At 45.1% G+C, this 19,221-nt stretch overlaps 1 protein-coding gene across 4 annotated transcripts; it reads right to left on the bottom strand.

Annotated features, from left to right (window-relative positions):
- Window positions 1-404: 404 nt before the first annotated feature.
- On the bottom strand, window positions 405-19,219 carry GPS1 (G protein pathway suppressor 1). Of its 4 annotated transcripts, none has more exons than XM_081851142.1 (15): window positions 19,092-19,219; window positions 16,043-16,246; window positions 13,066-13,158; window positions 11,409-11,590; window positions 10,117-10,281; window positions 8,844-8,979; window positions 7,987-8,064; window positions 7,336-7,396; window positions 6,962-7,047; window positions 6,603-6,697; window positions 5,658-5,763; window positions 4,727-4,807; window positions 4,466-4,603; window positions 3,513-3,647; window positions 405-1,468 (listed from the first exon to the last, which is right to left on the bottom strand). In XM_081851142.1, the coding sequence occupies exons 1-15, from the start codon at window positions 19,122-19,124 to the stop codon at window positions 1,394-1,396; spliced, it is 1,668 nt and encodes a 555-aa protein (XP_081707268.1). In that variant the 5' UTR covers window positions 19,125-19,219; the 3' UTR covers window positions 405-1,393. The 4 variants fall into 4 exon arrangements, with proteins under 4 accessions (XP_081707268.1, XP_081707269.1, XP_081707270.1 ...); XM_081851143.1 differs by having other exon boundaries at window positions 16,043-16,243; window positions 19,092-19,203; XM_081851144.1 differs by lacking the exon at window positions 16,043-16,246 and having other exon boundaries at window positions 19,092-19,216.
- Window positions 19,220-19,221: the final 2 nt, after the last annotated feature.

Below are 19,221 nucleotides of genomic sequence, written 5' to 3'. Positions count from 1 at the left end.
CGTATGCAAGAAACAAAAACCAATGGAAGAAATACAGGCCATGTAAACAGATGTCGTGCTACTGCTTTACTTTCATGATGCATTTCTATGGAAATGACTACTTAAGTCTTCCTAATGCCTGGTCAAGTGCTGGACAAGAGGACTCCAGAGTGTGTTTCTAATTCCAAACCTTGTTCAGAAAAATATGTGTTCACCACCATTTGAAAGAGCTGTTTTTTTAGATCACAGTAGTTTCTAAAATAGTGTACTACAGTAAGCCCACTATGTACGAGGGGGTTACTTTCCAGGGATCACACCTAATACAGCTGTTGTTTCCACGCATCCTGTGCTAGAATATTGTATTGTTTCCAGGTTTAGGAAAGAAAAAGAGAAGGAAAAAAAGAACCAATGCTCCAATCTGAAGGTTATCTTTACAATTATGCTTTTTAATGCATAGGAGAGAACTTTGATTTAAACTAAACAGCATTAACAGTGCCTGTAGAAAGTTGAGTTGTCAAGGGCTAGGTTCAAATTTGCAACTTTTGTCCTTGGGATAAACACCAACGAATGAACCCCAAACGGAAGTCACTGTGGAATATTCAAACATTTAAACAATGCTCATTAAGAGAACACAGTCCCGAGTCTGGCCTGTGACCCACAACCCTTTTCTGTAAGGGATAAATAAAAAGTGGTGTCAAGAGTGCCGACACCCGGGCAAGCAGGTTCCTGCCTAGACGCAGATGGATGTACTTTAATGTCATTTTACTCTCTCTATTAGCGTCCCCAAAGGCTAGAAAGCCACCATACACTACAGCAGTAAAATTGGGTGACGAACATTGAAAACCACAGTCAAAACCAGGCCAGGGATGTGAGAACAAGCCAGAGCGCACACCTTTTAAAACGGGAAGAACAGATTGAAATGGAGCCGACCCAGGGTAAATGCAAACACAAGCCTTGGAGAGTGAGGGAATGGAGCTGACGCTAGGTTTCCTGCTGGATGTTGCCCCAGGGGGACTCTCCGGGTCTGAGACAATGTGTCGGTGTGAATGAAGTTCTACGGGAACACACTTGTTCCTCCAGATTCAGGTTACATATCATTTACGGGAAGGAAACCCCAGAAAGCTCTGTTGGCAGCTTAAGATAAGCCCCCGTTTGTGAAATACCCTGGGGGAAGGGGAAGGTGCACCCCGGCACTCTCACATGCTCGCGTATTCTCGACGTGCTGCATCTAATGGAAGTTTCTGTTCTAAGAGGAATTATCAGACTCTAAAGGCAGACTCCCCTGACAGTCCTGCCCCTCCCACACCTAGAGAGTCCAAAAAGGCACCAAGGAACAGTTGGTGGCTTGGATGCTGGATACACATGGCCCTGGGTGTGCGGGGGAAGGAAGAGTCTCTTGGAGATTCAGAGAGCTTCACATGTTGGTGCTCATCCGGGACTGGCTGTTTGCTGGAGTGAGTTCACCTTGGCTTCCTTCTCTCGGAGGAGACTGCAAGAAAAAGAGAGAGAGAGAGGCCGCAGGCCCAGGGAACGATAAGATGGGAAGACACCTTCTCTCCCCAACCCACAAGGGTCCGTGGTTGCAGGCAAGTGGAGGAAAACCCCAGACCGGGGCCGAATGAGCAGCGACTACGTTTCCCCCAAAACAACAGAATGGTTCGAGACGGGATTATTCCCTGTATCCAGTTATTCCAATGAGTTGTCCTTCGAGGGAAGGGCTTCCTACCTCAGCAGTGAGCTGTAGAAATTGCTGGTTAAATATGGAAAAGTTTATAGACATTTCATCTTGGGAGAAAATAACAGGAGATTAGCAATCCAGACCTTGCACATCTCACATTCTGGTTGGTCCCATGATAAACTGTGGTCAAACTGAATGATCCTTGGCACTTCATCACCCTGAAGAGGAGTGTGGCACAAACGCCTTGTTTTGCAGCAAGCTGAGCTTTCCCCTTGTAAACCAGCCAACAACACTCTGCATTTTGACTATGCTCAGTTTGCTGTTAAAACATCTTGAGGCTCCCCAACCCTGTCCAAGGTTTCCCATTCCTGCCTTAAATATTGCAGCTACAACATGAACTGTCATTTTGCACCGAGGCAAATTTATTTATTTTTTAGTCTTATAAATTTATTTTTTTAAGGGGGATAGATTGTATCCAGTGCTCTGTGCATTTGGTTGTGCTGGCACAACAGGACTTCTGTTTCCTCTCGCCCTCCTAGTGGGGTAGGGGAGCTGGGGGAAAAATAACCTCTGGCAACCAATGTGCCCCTTTGGTTTTGGATGGTACATGGGTAGTCAAGTCTAAAAAGCCTCAAATTTCCATGGCCCTCTAGCAGCTATGGTGGCTCATTTACCAGAAGCAATATATTTAATGTTGACTCTGGAAGTGTATACTTGATTACGGCTAAACTGACTCCTCTACCCATGTACTACCTGAAACCAAAGAGGTGCATTGGTTGCCAGATATGAAAAATATTGGTATTATTTTCAGCTCTACTCCCCCACAATCCAAAATACCCCAAAAATGTGCTCTGGAAGGTCCCCCAAGTCTCCAAGGCAAGTCTCTTGAGGGCACACGAGAGACTGGACAGAAGAGAAAGAAGAAGTTCCACAGCATTCCCAGAATTTTGTTACGGCAGCAGAGTTGGAGAATTGGATACTGCTATCAGTTTGCATTTCTTGATACAGAAAGTATTGATTTGATATGTAGAGATCTTTCCTATTCTAATTAATTCAAGAGGGTTCTGAAAGCTTCTCTCTGTGAAAGAAACTGGTGCAAGCTGGAAGTTTCTAGCTGACATACAAAGTTTCTATTCTGCCTAGAAACAAGCAGAGGGTTCATGATGTTTGGTTTATTCCTTCAGAGAAGCTGAGTACAGCTGGCTTAAACTGGTTCTGTCATCTCTTTCCGTCAAGGTCATGCTGACTATAATAATAGGGCCAGAAGGAGCCTGGGTTTCACTTTCTATCTCTCTTTCCTTCTGCTGTGGTGTTCTGTGTATAATATGCTTAGTGTTATAAGTTATTTTAAGTTTGCAGCAACTGGATTTCTTATGGACAGTGCCAATCCTGAATGTATTGGATTTGTGCCCATTATGTTCATTTGCCTTCAGTAGCAGTAAAGCTCTGCTGGATGAAATATTAATTGCCTCTAGTCTATTTTTTTCGGAATCCTGCAATGTTTTTAAGTTTTGACTCTGCTAATTATATGTTGGAATCTGCTCTGGATCAATATGAGTGGAATTCATGAAAACTACCTTAGTTGCTTGTAAATAGCTACATTTGTAAGGTAAAGCTATTCAGGGCATTTAAGAGAAATGCTGGCTCAAATGGTACGTATCAGCTTGACCCCCCAATGCTTCTGACTTAATATTCACACACAAAACTCTGCCAGATCGCCCAGTACTTTTAGAAGTAGCAAGCCCCTGCCCAGAATTTAGAGCCTCTTTATTTGTTAAATATTTATATACCGTTAGGTCTGCAATTTACAGCAATGAAACATAAAAACCGTTAAAAAAGTTAACCCTTTGCTGACCTTCACATGGATCTGGTTACGCAGGACAGCTGCTCGTAGGATCATAGCTTTGGCGCGACGCTGAAACTCCTTCCCCATCAGCAAGGACTTCTCAAAGGTAGTACTACGCTGATCAACATCCCGTGCATATAAAATCTACAAAAAAAACACAGGAAAGTTGAAGGGCTCACAGCACCCTTTAGGACAGCAGCCACCCAAGCCCCTGACGCTCACTGGAGGGACAGTGTCTGATTTGCTGGAAACAAGGACACTATGAAGTTGCCTTTGTGGAAGAGAACTTTAAACTCCGAAGTTTAAAATGAAAAGAGTGGTGGTTTCTAGCATTCAAAAATGAAACGACATGCTGGACAGAAGCTCAGAAGCCAGAATGGAACTGAGGGAGGAGTTCTAGGGACAAGGAGGTATGGCTTGTGCATCTTGGAGAACCCCCTTTCCTCTCCATTGTTTATAACCCCCCCCCAACTAAATCCTTTTTGATAAAAAACCAGCCTTCTGCAATTCTTGTACTAGCCTAAATATCCTGAAAACTTTTGTGCCACAATTGGGATTTTAAGCAGGCCTTTTTTAGCACCCAGTTTGGGCTTTCATGTGGCACTGGCTTATTTTTAAATTGGTTTACAGAGAAAGAAATGTGTGGAGCATTCAGGGTGGAATGGATCATCGTGCTATGGCAAAAGTCCCATCTATGCAAGCATTGCAGCTTGCCAGATAGAACAACACCCCCAATCCCCTCTTCCGGAGGTTGTCCCAATTCCCCCCACCATCCCAGCCAATATCAAGGGGGTGGGGGTGGGGAGGAGATTGGGGGAAGCCTCATGGTGCAAGCAAAGCCCTCATGCAGGCCTTGCATTGGTAATTCCCCCCTCAGGGTTTTATCGCTACAGTAACAAGCCATTAGCTTTCAGCAGCAGCAGCAGTCAGGGAGGTTTAGTTTGGATGTGACCGGTACTCACTTTGCTGTGAGAGTCTATTCTGGCATTAATCAATCCTTCTAGGATCAGCTGAGTGAGCTCGTCCTCTAAAGCTGCCACCGTGGTGTTGAAGGCAGTGGCCATCTTCCGCATGTCTGCTGACACATAGGGGCTGAAATACTGAGAACGGGAAAGGAGCAGAGAATGAAAATGTCCATTAATGGCCCTCTATGCTGCGCTTCTGCGAGGGACCAAAAAAGACCAGTAAGGACAATAGGAAAGCAATCATTAGGATGGCATTACCTGGATGAGGGCGCGGTTTCGAATCTGCGTATAAAGTGTTCTCACGTGAGGTGCCAGGTACATATCCAGCAGCAGATTATCCTGTGCAGAATTGAGTATGTCAGGAAGAATTGACACTTAAAGCTCTCCCGAACCCTTCACCCCCGACACAGCAAGAGACATGTATTTGTGAAGTTAGCAAAATACTAATGCAAAATAGGTCTAGCTATTAAAGGTTACAAAGGCATTGTCAGGTGCACCTCATAGCCTGAGTGGTGGCTATAGCGATATTTCACATCCAACAAAAGATACACAACATTTGTACTGACTGCTATTAACCTAGAGAAAACTGATCCCAGCTAGTACAGAAGAGAGAGAGGAATTCTGCCCTCTCTATGTTGACCAATTCCGAACAAGCACAGTCTTCATAAAACAGCTAAAGAGAGTAGGGAGATGATAAGTAAGCAGTGGATACATTTATTTTATGTAACTGCTTTCACCATCAGGGCAGTGTAATTTCAGGCCAGCAGCTAAAGCTACATATGCATGCAGAGCCTTTTCCTCAAGCGACATTTGTCCCCCCCCCCCCCCACTTTTCTTTATTTAGACATGGAAAAGATCTCTCTACGAACGTACATATTTACACACATAGCTTTAAATATTCCTGTGTTTTATTTTGCTGCCAGTCTGAGCTTAGCAGATGCAGGTAGTTTGCAATAAAGCTACTTGGAGAGGCTAACCTATTGGGCTCAGGTCAGACATAATGCCAAACCATGGTTTTGGCACTAAGGGACAAGCCTGGAAGGCACGTTGGACTCCTTTTAATTAATCAGTTCTTCCTGGCTTGAGGAAACCATAGCTTGACATAGATGAAAATGAATAAAAACTATGCTGCAATATATATATATATATCCAGCAACACACAGAGAGAGCTCAGCTCTCTGGGACTCACCTTCATCTCATCCAGCATTTTGAGACATGAGGCGTATTTGGATTCGTAGAACTTGAAGATGATGTCCCGCACCTGTGGCTCCAGCTCTAAGAAGAGTTTGAAGGAGCTGCAGATACAGTGGGTCAGAGCACAGAGTCATCCACTTCCCACACCCTTTTAAAAAGAGCCTAGGATCCCTCTCCCCTACAAGAATGGCACATGTTGGTTTCTATGGCGATTGTGCAGAAAAGGTTGAAAAAGAATGAGTCAATAAACCGATAGGCCAAAACTTCCCCTCAGGTTAGGGAAGGCTGCAATAGGTTCTTCTGCATCTTGGGAGATGTGGTCCCTAGTTATGGGGAGGCATGTCTGCCCAGAACTCAGCCTTGCTCAGGGGCCAGACAGTTCTACCATTCTTCTTTCAGACTTTTATTTTTTTAATTCGAAAAGAAGTCACAGGATGGATATTGGGAGTAGAGGACTGGTGGGAGGAGAGAAACCTGCCTAACCTCTCCTCATCATTGGTTTGCTCCAAGCTCCACACACCCACAGGAAACCAAATGCAATTGCCCTGCATTCTTCCTTTTAACTCGCAAGGGCTTCACCATCCTTTTCTTGTTCTCTCTCACATTAGCACAGTGCAGACATGTCACTGTTCTCTATTCTCAAACAGGGAAATTAACACCTAGACACAGTGGCTTAGGAACATAAGTTCATTTAGTCCAGCATGCTGTTTTCAGCAGTGGGCAACTAAATGCCTCTGGGAAGTCTACAAACAGACTAAGAGCACCACTCAAACGACGAGCTAGAAATCAAATCCAGGACCTTCGGGAAGTCATCTAACTAAATTGCTTACCAAAGACTAAGAGCAACTCAGAACCCAAAAGGAAACAAACAAACAAAAAACAAAACACAGCTCTAATTCAGTTGGCCTATTTCATGCCCAAGGTCCTCCAAAGCTCTCACCTGCTGGAGATGACATTACGCTGCAATTCCTGACGGTCAAAGGTGGCTAATGCACAGAGGCCACCATACACGGCCACATTGCTAGGGGACAGCAGCTAGAAAAAGAGAGGAGAGGAAGCCTCTGAAGAAGTGATCTTCAAGGATAGCTACAGGTGTAGACAGCTAGGTAGTCTGAACCCTGCTCTGTTCACATGCCCACAGAAAAGCTGGTCTTCAAGACACTCAGAAAAATCAAGGAAGAACATGGTCCCTCCTCGCAAATCAGGCCATATTAGGAACAGGCCACAGCTATCTGGCATCTTCCCCTCACACCAACCCCACAGCTTCCCCAGCTCTCAATATCTCTGCCTAATGCTTACCTCAGGGAAATCACAGTGATCAAATGAGGCCAACAGGAAGCACTTTGCTGCTTGCTTGTATTTCCGGGCAGCAAGTTCCGCCAAGCCTAGAAACCAGACTTAACAATTAGTCTTCTGTCCAAGAAACTGCTTGCATGTGTTAGGAGAGACACACTGGTAGGGTCACACAGAAACCTAGAAGAGGAGCTCCACACCTTTCCACACATCTAAGGCCAGAAGAAGGGGAACTAAAACTAAATTTGCCCTGCTCTATCATGGAGTAGAAAAAGCAAGCAAGAAAGTTTGTTATGCCTAAATGCTGTGCTGTTTCTGCACACAGCAAGTCTGATCACTAAGGGCATATGATGTATCTATGAGGCATGCAATTCACTCACCTGCGGCACACTTCAATTTGGTGAGGATTGCCTGTGTCTGGCTGTCACGTTCTCCTCTTTGCTAGAGAGGGAGGAGGAAGAGATTCAGCAAATAAACAGCAGCTTTTTTTTGTTAATTCCTTCTGTTAAACCCGTCTGAGGAAGCACTTCTGCTATGCAATCTCCTTGGCTCCCAGCATGACCCAAGTCTGAAAAGGCACCCAGAGCTCAACAAGGAACACCAAGCAGGATGAAAAGGAAACAGGGTCTCTGTTCAAGGGGTGCATTAGAACCCCGCAAAACGCAGTATTAGTTAATTTGCCGTCACAATCCTCCTGTGGGGCACTGAGGTCCAATATTTGACAAGGAAATTATGAAGCCTCAGGGCATAAATCCAGGGCCCCACATACCATACTGAGAGCTAACACAGCATAGCAGTTAAGAGTAGAAGTGGGGAGACCTGGCTTAAAAATTCCCATTCAGCCATGAACCCTGCTGGATGGCCTTTCTCAGCCTGTGCTACCTCACAGGGCTGTTGTGAGGGTAAAATGAGAGGGGGGGACCTCTACTCTCTCGTGTGTGGCTGGAAGAATGGCTGTTAAAAAATGAAGTAAAAATAAAAGGCACGGACCTGGGTTGGTGGCAATAGTCATGTTGTAAAAAGCTTACTACCTCTGCAATTTCTGGCGTGGACTCGGCTTTGCTCACATAGCTCAGGACGTGGGACCAGTTCTGGAGGTAAACACTGACCTGCAAGAGGAAGAAAACAGACTGTAGCACTGCAATAAAAGCTGAGTCTCAGGCTTCAGGGAATCGGATCCCTTCCCCGGTGGCAGTGATTAAAAAGATCACACAAAAGGAGCGTTCTTACCAGAGTTTCTTTAATAATCACAGCGAGAGACAAAGGAATGCATATCCCTCTAAAAATGGCGTTGCTCCCACTTAAGGTTCACCCCCTCCATCTCCATTAATCTATGTTACTGCTGCGTCGGCTAACCTGAGCTTGTTGCCTCTGCGCTTTCTTTTCTATCACTCTCAGAGCCTGTCTAGTCCTAGGCGAAAGGGGGGGGGGCGGTCAGGAATGCTGTCCAAGGACACTGAATCTGCCAACTGTCTCTCTCCTGGTGTGCCTTCTTCTAGCTGTTCCTCACCCAGTATTTCCCAGCTTTTCTCCTCTGGACTATGCCCCTCTGCAAACCACTGTTCTAAATCAATTCTATCCTCCTGCCCTTGGGAAGGTTCAGGAGAAGGGGGTGGCTCCCACCATTCTTCCTCAGTCCAGCCCCTGACACTGAGTAAGAGGCAAAGCTCCCATTCCCTGGGAATTTTGTCTCTCTAATAGGCACATCTGTAAATGAAGAAACTAATTTCTCTTGATGGGTCATCAGGCTGTAAGTTCCAGGTGGTGGGGGAGAGAAAAGAAGATTTCATTTGATGATGTGCAGCAGGTAGAGTGTATCTTGAATAAAGGCGAAATTCCACAAGTGTGTCCCATTTGAAAAGGACCACTGACATATATTGTACTTTACCTTGATAACATTGAGGCACATGTTGATAACGTGCTTTGCGCTGGTGCAGTAATCGCGGGCTCGCGAATAACATTTCAGGGCATTGCTGAGGTCCCCGCAGTCAAGGTAGTGATCTCCTAAGTCATCATGGCCTCTCCTAGAAAGAAGGGATGATGGCAGCTGCAAAATGAATAAGCCAGGATACAAAACACATAGCCCACCCCCAAACTTACAACTCAAAACAAGGCCAGAGCACAGCCCTGACCTAACAAGTCCAGCTGCTGGATAACATGCTCAGGCAAAAGGCTGTGCTTATTCAGAGTTAACAGATGCACAGAATAAAGGCATTTCTCTATATTTTTGGCAAGGTGCAGAATATCAAGCATGACAGAGCCAGTCATCATTTGTAAAGACTCTAGCATCGCTATCACAATCATCTCCTCAATAGTTTCCTGCTACAAAGCCCTCTCTCTGCTCTTCCCAAACAGCTGCTTCCAAACATGTATCTGATTCCAGAATATTCACAAGCCCAACACAAAACTAAAGTAATGAGCTTCTGTAGAAATTATAGAAGTAGGAGACACATATGTAAAGGTAAAGGGACCCCTGACCATTAGGTCCAGTCGTGACCAACTCTGGGGTTGCGGCGCTCATCTCGCTTTATTGGCTGAGGGAGCCAGCATACAGCTTCCGGGTCATGTGGCCAGCATGACTAAGCTGCTTCTGGCAAACCAGAGCATTGCACGGAAACGCCGTTTACCTTCCCGCGGGAGCGGTACCTATTTATCTACTTGCACTTTGACGTGCTTTCGAACTGCTAGGTTGGCAGGAGCAGGGACTGAGCAACGGGAGCCCACCCCGTCGCGGGGATTCGAACCACCGGCCTTCTGATCGGCAAGTCCTAGGCTCTGTGGTTTAACCCATAGTGCCACCCACATCCCTCCCACAACTCCCTTAAATAGCAAAGTATATTTGGGTGGGTGGAACTCTTAGTGGGAAGCAGTTCAGAAAGACATGTTAACACTCACAAGGTGGTTTCTAGAATGGCTTTGTGTGTGTGCACATGTGAAAACCTTTTCTCTGAATAGGTCACCTGTGCAACTTGAGTCCTGGACAGGTCTGTTTTCATGGGATTATCTACCAGTGAATCGTACGAATGATGCATTTCATTAAAACTGTTTTTTGAAGTGCATGCAAATTCACAAAACAATTTGATTCCTTTGGATACAAAATGTTGCTTCGAACGGAGAACTAGTTGTTCCCGAGTAAAGGCATCTTTGTTACAGCTGATCACCTGATGCTTTCCTTGATTGAGTTCCCTTTATAGTTCTTTAAATCCGTGTCTAGCTTTTCCAGCTTAAGAAGAGCTTTTTTGCGTGTAGCTTCAACCCACGCCGTGTCTAGAGGAGGGGGCTCTATTCCTCCATCTGGGACAGCATCAGGTGTGTTTTGTAACTCTCTGGAAAAAAAGCAGCAGACAGATAGTAAGGGGAGGCACACAATTCACTGTTATCAAGGGCAATAAATGAGCTATCAAGAGTTTGATGCTGTAAGAGTGGGGGGGAGGGGGGAATCATAACCATTAGCAAAGTGTGTCATCCAGCCAGTTTTTAAAGATGTTGATCCAGTACTTGACAAAAACTCTCTTGATTTAGAAAAATATAAATAACGGTTTGCTTAATGCAACTCTATAAACAGTTTTCTAACTGAAGAAACAGTGGAAGTCCGCACATACCTATAATGCAATAGTTTAAAGTCCAAATACAGTGGAAGTTTAGTATAGAAGCAAGGGGCCTTATGGTGTGTAAACTATGATAAAACGAGGCATGTAAGTCACATGGATACAATAAAAGAGACTGTGATAAAAGTAACAAAAACTGGTTAATGGATAGGAGAGTTACTTGGGAATATGGAACGGAGAATGGGAATTCAGCCTACTTTGCTTCATAATTAGTTTCAGTTAAGGACAGTAGCATGCATGTATGTGACTTAAGATTAGTATTATTATTATTACAGTGGTACCTCAGGTTACAAACACCTCGGGTTACAAACACTTCGATACTGCTCCGCTAACCCGGATGTAGTACGTTGGGTTAAGAACTTTACCTCAGGATGAGAACAGAAATCACGCGCTGGCAGCACGGTGGCAGCAGGAGGCCCCATTAGCTAAAGTGGTACCTCAGGTTAAGAACGGTTTCAGGTTAAGAACGGACCTCCGGAACAGATTAAGTGCGTAACCAGAGGTACCACTGTATTATTAAAGATCACAATCAAAGAACCAGGAGGACCAGAAGCTAACTACAGTGCCATAATTGCACAAAGTTCAATTTTGGACAGAGCTGCTCCTCTCTTCATGTAGTTTGTTCACAGGACATTACTGGCTACGGGCAACTCAAATTAACAAACACAAGAAGAAAAACACAGAAAACTCTCTTTGGGAGGATGGGGTGCACGCACTACCTTGCAAGTAAGCACAAACACTGAAATTAGAGGCAGTTGCAGAATTGATCTATGCAGGGTCATTTGACCAGTATGGGGATTCTCACAAACCAGAGGTTTATTTTCAGTGTTTCTTCATCTTAATACCTGGTGGCTTCAGTCAACTTCCGGTGAATTTCTTCATAAACATCAACATTGAATGTTCTTTGGACAAAGGAGAGGGCCATCTTGAGGGATTCTACTCGCAGTTGCGGGCAGTGGTCTGCAATGAACTGCAGCCGCTCGATCCTCATCAAGCCGCTGTAACTTGCTGCATACTGCTCCAGATCCTGTGGGCCACAGCACAACAAGAAAATGATCATTTACAGCAGAAAGCAATGCCCCAGATAGCAAGCTGTCCTCCCCTGCACTTAGAATTGTAGGATTCTTCCACTGTCATTTGACTATCTCCTGCAGCAAGTAAGAACCATGCAGCGGATTCTGTTCCTTTGTGACAGAGGTGGGGAGCCCACCAGATGTTGTTAGGGAGTTGGAGTCCAGCAACATCTGGAGGGCCAAAGTCTCCCCACCCCTGCTTTATGAGAATGGTTTAATGGCATTCATCTCATCCTTGCTGTTTTCTCCACTCTACAGGGCAAGGATCTGTGCATGGCAGGTGCAGAATACAACTCCTACGGGAGCCTTGGAACAGGAGGGTTGAAATGTAAAATTGCTTCATAATAGTATACTGGGGGGGGGGGAGAAATTTAGAACAGTGAGAAATCAGGAATAGTGGCATCAAGGGGATGTGTTAACTCATTTCAGAAGAGGCAGGACTATGTATAAGATTCATGGTAATCTTGCCAGTTGGTCAAGATGCCGTAATTTCTTGTCCAGCTCACATTTGCCCCATGCTCACATCATCCCATGCTACCTGAACTCAGAGCAAATGTTTGTGCAGCTCAGGAAGACCATGCAGAAACTGGGTAAGGAAAATATAACAAACAAAATAAATGTCTAGTTGGAAAATCCATGCAGATGAAACATTTCTCTGTGTGTTGTTTTAATTTGTGTAAGACGCCTTGAGCCCCAGTACAGGGAAAAGGCAGAACAGAAATAAATATAATAATAATGAATAATCAAACATTATGGGAGGTATCCAAGCAACACGTCCAATCAGCACAAGGATTTTCAGTTGTGCAATGAGACATTCTCCCACTCTCTTTCCCCTGAACAAACCCCGTGCCCTCCTCAAACTTGCTCTGGAAGATTGGAGGACCCCCTGGAAAAGATTTAGGGGGGTGTGGGAGGTGGCGAGGGAGGATGGGTCCCACTGTGTAAGTGGAAATCCTTGTGCTGACAGTACGCATTCCTCTGTGCTACTTTGGATAGATCTATCTATCTATCTATCTAGCTATCTAGCTATCTACCTATCCAAAGCATGTCCTTTGATCACTGGTTATCTAACTTTTTCCTCTGGGCTATACCTTCAGAACAAAAATTTGCTGGTGCCACACCATTTCTTTTATTGATAAGAAATACATTGGAGGGGGAAATGAAAAACAACTCCTAGCATTGCTTGCTTTATAAAAACAGAACACAACTGCTTTGTGATATGATCATAGGACATCCAGGAAGTATAACACAATGCAGCCACATAACGTGAATCATTCCCAGAAAAGTAATATTGATTATCCTTGAATCTTCCTGCTTTACTTGCCATCCTCTCCTGCCACACCCTTTGAGAACCACTGGCTTAGATGGATAAAATAAGTTTTTAGCAGACCTAAGAATTCCTTTCTCATTGTTACCCTCCAACACATACCAGAGTCGGGTTCTCCACCACATAGTTGATATCAGGTGCATTTTGCTGATCTTCTTGTGGGTCTACATCAATCTGCATGGGCTCCACCGCACCCTGTAACAGCAATGTGTATATGTTAAGCAGAAGCTAGGAAGCTCCTTCCCAGCCCATGGGAAAGAGGTCCTCATACACCAGCAGATATAGCATGGCTAGAAACCCAAACATTGCTCTTTCACATCTTTTGCTTGGAGTTCCATTCCCTTGAACTCCAGGCTTGATCTCTAGACTTGCCGGGAATACTGCTCCCACTCTGCATGACTCATCAGATTTCTCTGATCTCAATGTTTTTTTCAAAAAGGAAAGTGCAAGGGGGTCTGATGATTTTCTGAACAGCAGCCATCACAGAAACAACAACAAAAAAAAAACCCCAGAAGATAAGCTCAGTGGCACCTTCCCAGTAAGAGCCAGGTATTTATAATTTCCACAAAGACATTATGGATGTGTGTTCTGAAGAATCAAGGATAGCTGTAATAGTTTTATGCTTGGGGTAGGAGTAAACAATTTGAGGAAACCAAAAAGGAGCATCCTCTTGCTTCACAGTTCATTCACTCAACCCTTTTCATTGATTTATATGGCCCACTACACTGTCAAAGCTCAGAACAAGCATCAATACACACACATATAATTCCACTAAATTCAAATATGCAGCTGAAGACAATATTAAAATCTCTAACCACTACCTGCATCTTGGGCATAATGCTCTCAAAAGTAAGCCAAAGGAAAAAAAAGGATCCTTTGGTTTGTTGAGTGGGGTTATTTCATAATTCTGCAGAACCACCAATCGTGGCTCATGGGTTATCTATTGAACTCATCACTCAGCAGCTGAAACAAAGAATCCAATAAATATAGATTTACAGATCCTAGCAAGCTAATTTATTATCTGGTATGATAGTGCTAAAGCAAAACATGCATTTCAAAGTCATGGTGTGGGCTACAAATGCAATAAGAAATAAGGAATTTGAAAGCTGATCAAGTGACTAAAGATGCTCACTGCCAGGGTGCCATTTGTTCTGGGGTTAGCCTTGATCCTAATTAGAACAGGTCACATCTCTGTGAACCTTCTAAAACAGCGGTGCTCAAGATATTTTCCCCACAGATCACTTGAAAATTGCTGAGGGTCTTGAGTTGTCTGCCTGTTGGAGTAACTGTAATGTGCTGTGCTAGATGCCGTAGGCTTTTTAACTAAATTTTAACAGGCACACTGTGAACCACCTGAATGAAGATTGTGGACCACAGTTTGAGAACCCCCTCCTCTACAACATACCTAGGCCTTACGAATACAAGTCTATCTAAATCAGGCAAAAGGTCCACCTGTCTCAGCTCGCAGTTTCCTACTGTGGCCTCCTCACCTGTCCCCTCAAGCCTCCTGCCCCCATGCTCTCAAAACCAGCTGCAGAGGGTTGGGTGACCCCCCAGAGCAGATTGTGGGTGGGTGGGTGGAGATGGAACTGAGGTCCAATTGCACCAGGAGAACCACGCATGCAGAGCATTGGATGCAACCCCTACATATGCATGTGAATGAAATAAAGCTGCTAGATTTTCAGTTTCAACCTCAGTTTTAAGCTTATAGTTTCAGAGGAAACTAAAAATGCAAGAAGCTGCCAGCTGACGTTTTCAGGTACTAGATGTCATCAGGTCGGGGCTTTCAGATTTTGAGTAACATGCCTGACCCTTCCTTCAGTTGACAGGCCCAGAGGAGGTAGGGACAAGCTCAGTTCTCCGCCTGAGTTAAAAGATGTCAGACAACCTAATCGGCTCATACGCCTGACACCTCAACAACGTCAGCTCACCTGTTTTCCCCTGTGCATTTTCAAATCAAATTGCGTGGGCATAGGCACAGCAAAGTGCAAGTCCCAACAACTGTTTAATCCTCAGGGCTTGCAAAACCCTGTGTACAGCACTCTGGAAGCCCCGATGCAGTGCTTATGAAGTGCTATGCACAGGACTCCGTAGGTGTCACCAATCCTGAAAACTCCCTTCTGGCTCAACTGCAGCTTTACCTGCCACACACCTGACATCGTATACTATGGCAGGTGGGTGTGGCTTAGCCAAAACTGCCTCATGGACCAAATGGAAAGGTTTGATGGGCCTAACTAAACATGCAGCCAGAGGTTCCTCACTGCTGCTTTAACTGAAGATGCCAGGGAATTACCTCTGGACTTTCTGCAGCGAAAACATTTGCTCTGTTAAGTGATGGGCTTTCCAGATGCAGAGGTTAGGGAGATGGAGATGTTAACATGGAATTTTAGATCCTGTAGCAATAGTGCACAGGACTGACATTGGAACCCATACTCATACGAAGAATCACCTGATCCATGCTTTGTTATTATTTAGGTCTTCATTAGAGACCAGGCGCTAGGTGACCCCACCTTCTGAGGCGAGTTGGGTGGCTTCTGTAACAGTAACAGGGTTTTCTCAGTGGTTGCATCTCATCTACGCCATCTCTCTCCTATAATCTACTCAACACTTACTTTGCTGGCCTTTAAATGCCAAATGAAAGCTCTTGGTTTCTTGCGATGGACAACATCGCCATCACATTCAATGTATTAATTGCCTTCTAAACAACCATCTCAAGGTAATTTGTGTATAATACATGTTGCTGTTTTTTACTTTGGGTGGTTTTGATGCATGACATTTTTATTGTTTTAAATATGTTGCAAGCTGTCTTGTGACTTACAACAGATATTATTTATTTAGGATACATTAACTTCTGTGACAGATTATAGCCTGTCCCCATCATCCCTCTTCTAGATACACCATCCTTCTAGCTGTTATAAGTTTGTGCTCAACCACACAATGCAAAGTCACTTGTCATTTGAAAAAGATGTACCCACTTCAGAGAAAAAAAAGAACCGTTTTAAACAAGTATGGCTTAGTGCTGGCAAAAGTCAAGTCATTCTCACTCAGTCATCCTTGAGTGCTTTCTCCTTTGAGATACCTCATAGAGCAGGGTGCAGGCTGATAAGCAGGCACTTAGGCTGAAGTCTCCAGATGTACCTGGGAGGAAGAGTTCTGACCTACTGCTGCGGGGGGTGTTGTATAGATCTGTCACTGACGAGGAAGCTGAGCTCGGAACTGAACTATCCCTCATCCTGTCCTGACTCTCTGTACCCCCTCGCCCTGACACAGAGCTCGCCGGCTGCTAAAGGAAAGAAAGGTAATTAATGCCTCTGCAGTCATAGACATTACGCCTCTTGCTCATCTTAGGCTACAATAATATGCTCGAGTTTTCATTGCAGGCGTTTGTTAATTTCACTGTTGTATTACTGTGCTGCATGCCCCTTGGTCCATCCTACCATACACAGCAAGGAGTAGGGAACCTTTTTAAGTCTGAGGGCTGTATTTCCTTCTGTGCAACCTTCTCAGGGCCATGTGGCAGTGGTGGGTGGGGCCAGAGACAAAGCAAGCAGAGCAATGAACGTTAATTTTATATTTGTGTCTACACACACACCCAATTCTATCCTCCATGTGGGCAAGCAAGAGGCATTATCAGATTCCAAGGAACACTTTCTAGACAGGCAAAATTTGGGGTGTGAAGCAGCGCCAGTGAGGGTTGTGGCTTGGGAAGAGTTCCAAGGGTCAAATGAAAAGGCTGGAGGGCTGCATCTGGCCCCCAGGCCTGAAGTTCCCTACTCCTGCTATGTAGTTAGCATTCCACAGCCACAGCAAGTGAGCGCTAGAAAGACAGGATTGGATATAAAAACTCTGTATTTTGTTGTCAACTAAAGAGCAGCAAATTGCATGACATCATTGACTTGCATTCAATGCCTTCATAAAATGACACATTAGCATCCACAGTTAGTATCTCCCAATCCTCTATCATCTCACAAAATATAAAGTATGGGAAACAGAACTTGTTGAGCAGATATGAGTGCTGTTTTGAACCCATTTCCACTGCAAGAAAATTCTCATGACTATCTAAAGGTGTTGAAGAGAAAAATGGGGAATATGGCTGAGAAAGGGTGTAGAACATAGCAAAGAATATGTTTATGGACTATTACAAACTTGAAAGACAGGAACTAAAATATTTTAAGATGAACATGCACTGTGATCTAGCTTTGATCTTCACATGCAGCAAGATTTAAGTCACAATCTGCAAAATTCAACCTGAAAATGCCAGCATCAGGTGAGGGGGGAGAGCACAAAAATGTATGCTAGAGGAGAGACACAAATATTTCTTTTATAAAGTTATAATAAAATCTGTTGTCAAAACACCTGAAGGGATCAGGTATGCTGTGTAGAGTCGCAACACTGTTCTTTAGTTAGACCATAGCTGAAGAGAGAAAAATTGCTGAAACAGCAGAGGCAAGTTGTGACGTGAGTTGCTGCTAGGAGACAAGTCCTTGAGAGTTATTTATTTATTTATCCACTGTGTTACAGCTGCTGCAGCCAGATCTCTCAGTATGAAAGAAGATTCCACCTAAACATTAGGAAGAACTTCCTGACAGTAAGAGCTGTTCGACAGTGGAATTTGCTGCCAAGGAGTGTGGTGGAGTCTCCTTCTTTGGAGGTCTTTAAGCAGAGGCTTGACAACCATATGTCAGGAGTGCTCTGATGGTGTTTCCTGCTTGGTAGGGGGTTGGACTCGATGGCCCTTGTGGTCTCTTCCAACTCTATGATTCTATGAAAGACTCTACTGTATTTCAAGCACCATGTTTTTTGTTGTTTTTGATCCTACCACTTTTTGGAAGCAGATAAACAATTAGGAGAATCAACCATAAAATACGCAATTTACTAAAATGTACCACACATAAAAGCCAAATCCTCTGGACCTTTGGTGCCGACCTTTAAAGCTGTAAACTGCCTCAGCCCAGTATGCCTGGAGGAGCGTCTCCACCCCCATTGTTCAGCTTGAACACTGAGGTCCTCCTCTGAGAGTCTTCTGCTGGTTCCCTCACTGCAAAAAGGAAGTTACAGGGAACCAGGCAGAGGGCCTTCTCCGTAGTGATGCCCTCCTTGTGGAACATTCTCCAGATGTCAAGGAGATAAAGAACTATATAACTGAGGGCAGCCCTGTATTAGGAAGTTTTAAGTGTTTGATTTTTTTATATATGATGTAAGCCACCTAGAGTGGCTGGGGAAACCAGCCAAATGGGCATGGTATAAATAATAAAATAATAACAATTATTATTATTATTATCATTCTACATTTCCATTGGTAGAACTAATTTTCTCATAATATGAGGAGTGCAGGATCTGTAACATCCCTGGAGCTGCATTTTGCAATGCGGAGATTAAACAGGTCTCTACTATTCAAGTAACTACGGTACATTATAACTGCATTGAGCCATTGCTATCGTAGATCAGGATGTGGGCCTGCACATGGGATAAGATCATTCAATCCCATCCATTTCCTCTGCAGCACACGATTTCAGGGGTGGGTGGGGGTCTTAAACTTAAGGGTCTACACTTAAAGATATTCAGAAGCATAAGAACTATGTCCATCCACGCCTTTCCAACAAGCTGCAAATTTCATGACACCGTGTGGTTTCCACAGTGCACACTGACATGCATTAAAACAGAAACAATCTGCCTTCACTTGTCAGGTATTAAGCGGCATGTTGCAGCACAGGCCCTCGGAGGTCCCTGACGCGGCTTCTCCAAAACCAGAACCGGGTTCCGTGCAAGGGCGGCGGCAGAACCAAAGGCGTGAGACGGCAGGGCAGGCCGTAACCGCGGCCAACGGCCTTTCCCCTCGCCCGGGTCAGGGGCCCTGAGCCCACATTCCGAGCCCTCCGACCCTCTTGCGTATCCCGCCCCCCCCCCCTTGGCCCCCTTCCTCAAGGGCTCCGCCTGGGGCGGCAACCCAGAATGACACACGCGCTGCTGATCCCCCGCAGGGGCGCGATCCTCCTCGGCGACCCAGCGGGATCCTGCCCGCCCGCAACCACAGCCCTGCTCGCTGGACGGAAAGACAACAGCAGCGCCTTGTATGGGGCGAACCCGAGCCCGCCGCCGCCGCCGCCCCCCCGAAACTTCATCGGTACCTGCAAATTGAAGACTTGGACGGGTAGCGGCATATTGACCCTCGCACCGTGGACTTCCGGGTCGCGCCCCCTTCTTCTTCCACTTCCGGGTCGCGCTCCACTTCCGGGCCGCGTCCGTGCCACAGGTGAA

This window comes from Podarcis erhardii (genome assembly GCF_964252035.2).
Source record: "Podarcis erhardii genome assembly, chromosome: 2".
NCBI classification, from domain to species: domain Eukaryota; kingdom Metazoa; phylum Chordata; class Lepidosauria; order Squamata; family Lacertidae; genus Podarcis; species Podarcis erhardii.
Note: the sequence above shows the minus strand (reverse complement) of the source record. Positions and strands in the feature narration are given on the sequence as shown.

Bases quoted from the DNA above. Each gene is read 5' to 3' on its own strand.
- GPS1 (XM_081851142.1), bottom strand. From the start codon at position 19,124: ATGCCGCTACCCGTCCAAGTCTTCAATTTGCAG. The intron at 16,247-19,091 runs GTACCGATGAAG...TCTTTCCTTTAG, and splicing joins TCCAAGTCTTCAATTTGCAG to CAGCCGGCGAGCTCTGTGTC. The intron at 7,048-7,335 runs GTGAGTGAATTG...TCTGGTTTCTAG, and splicing joins CAAATTGAAGTGTGCCGCAG to GCTTGGCGGAACTTGCTGCC.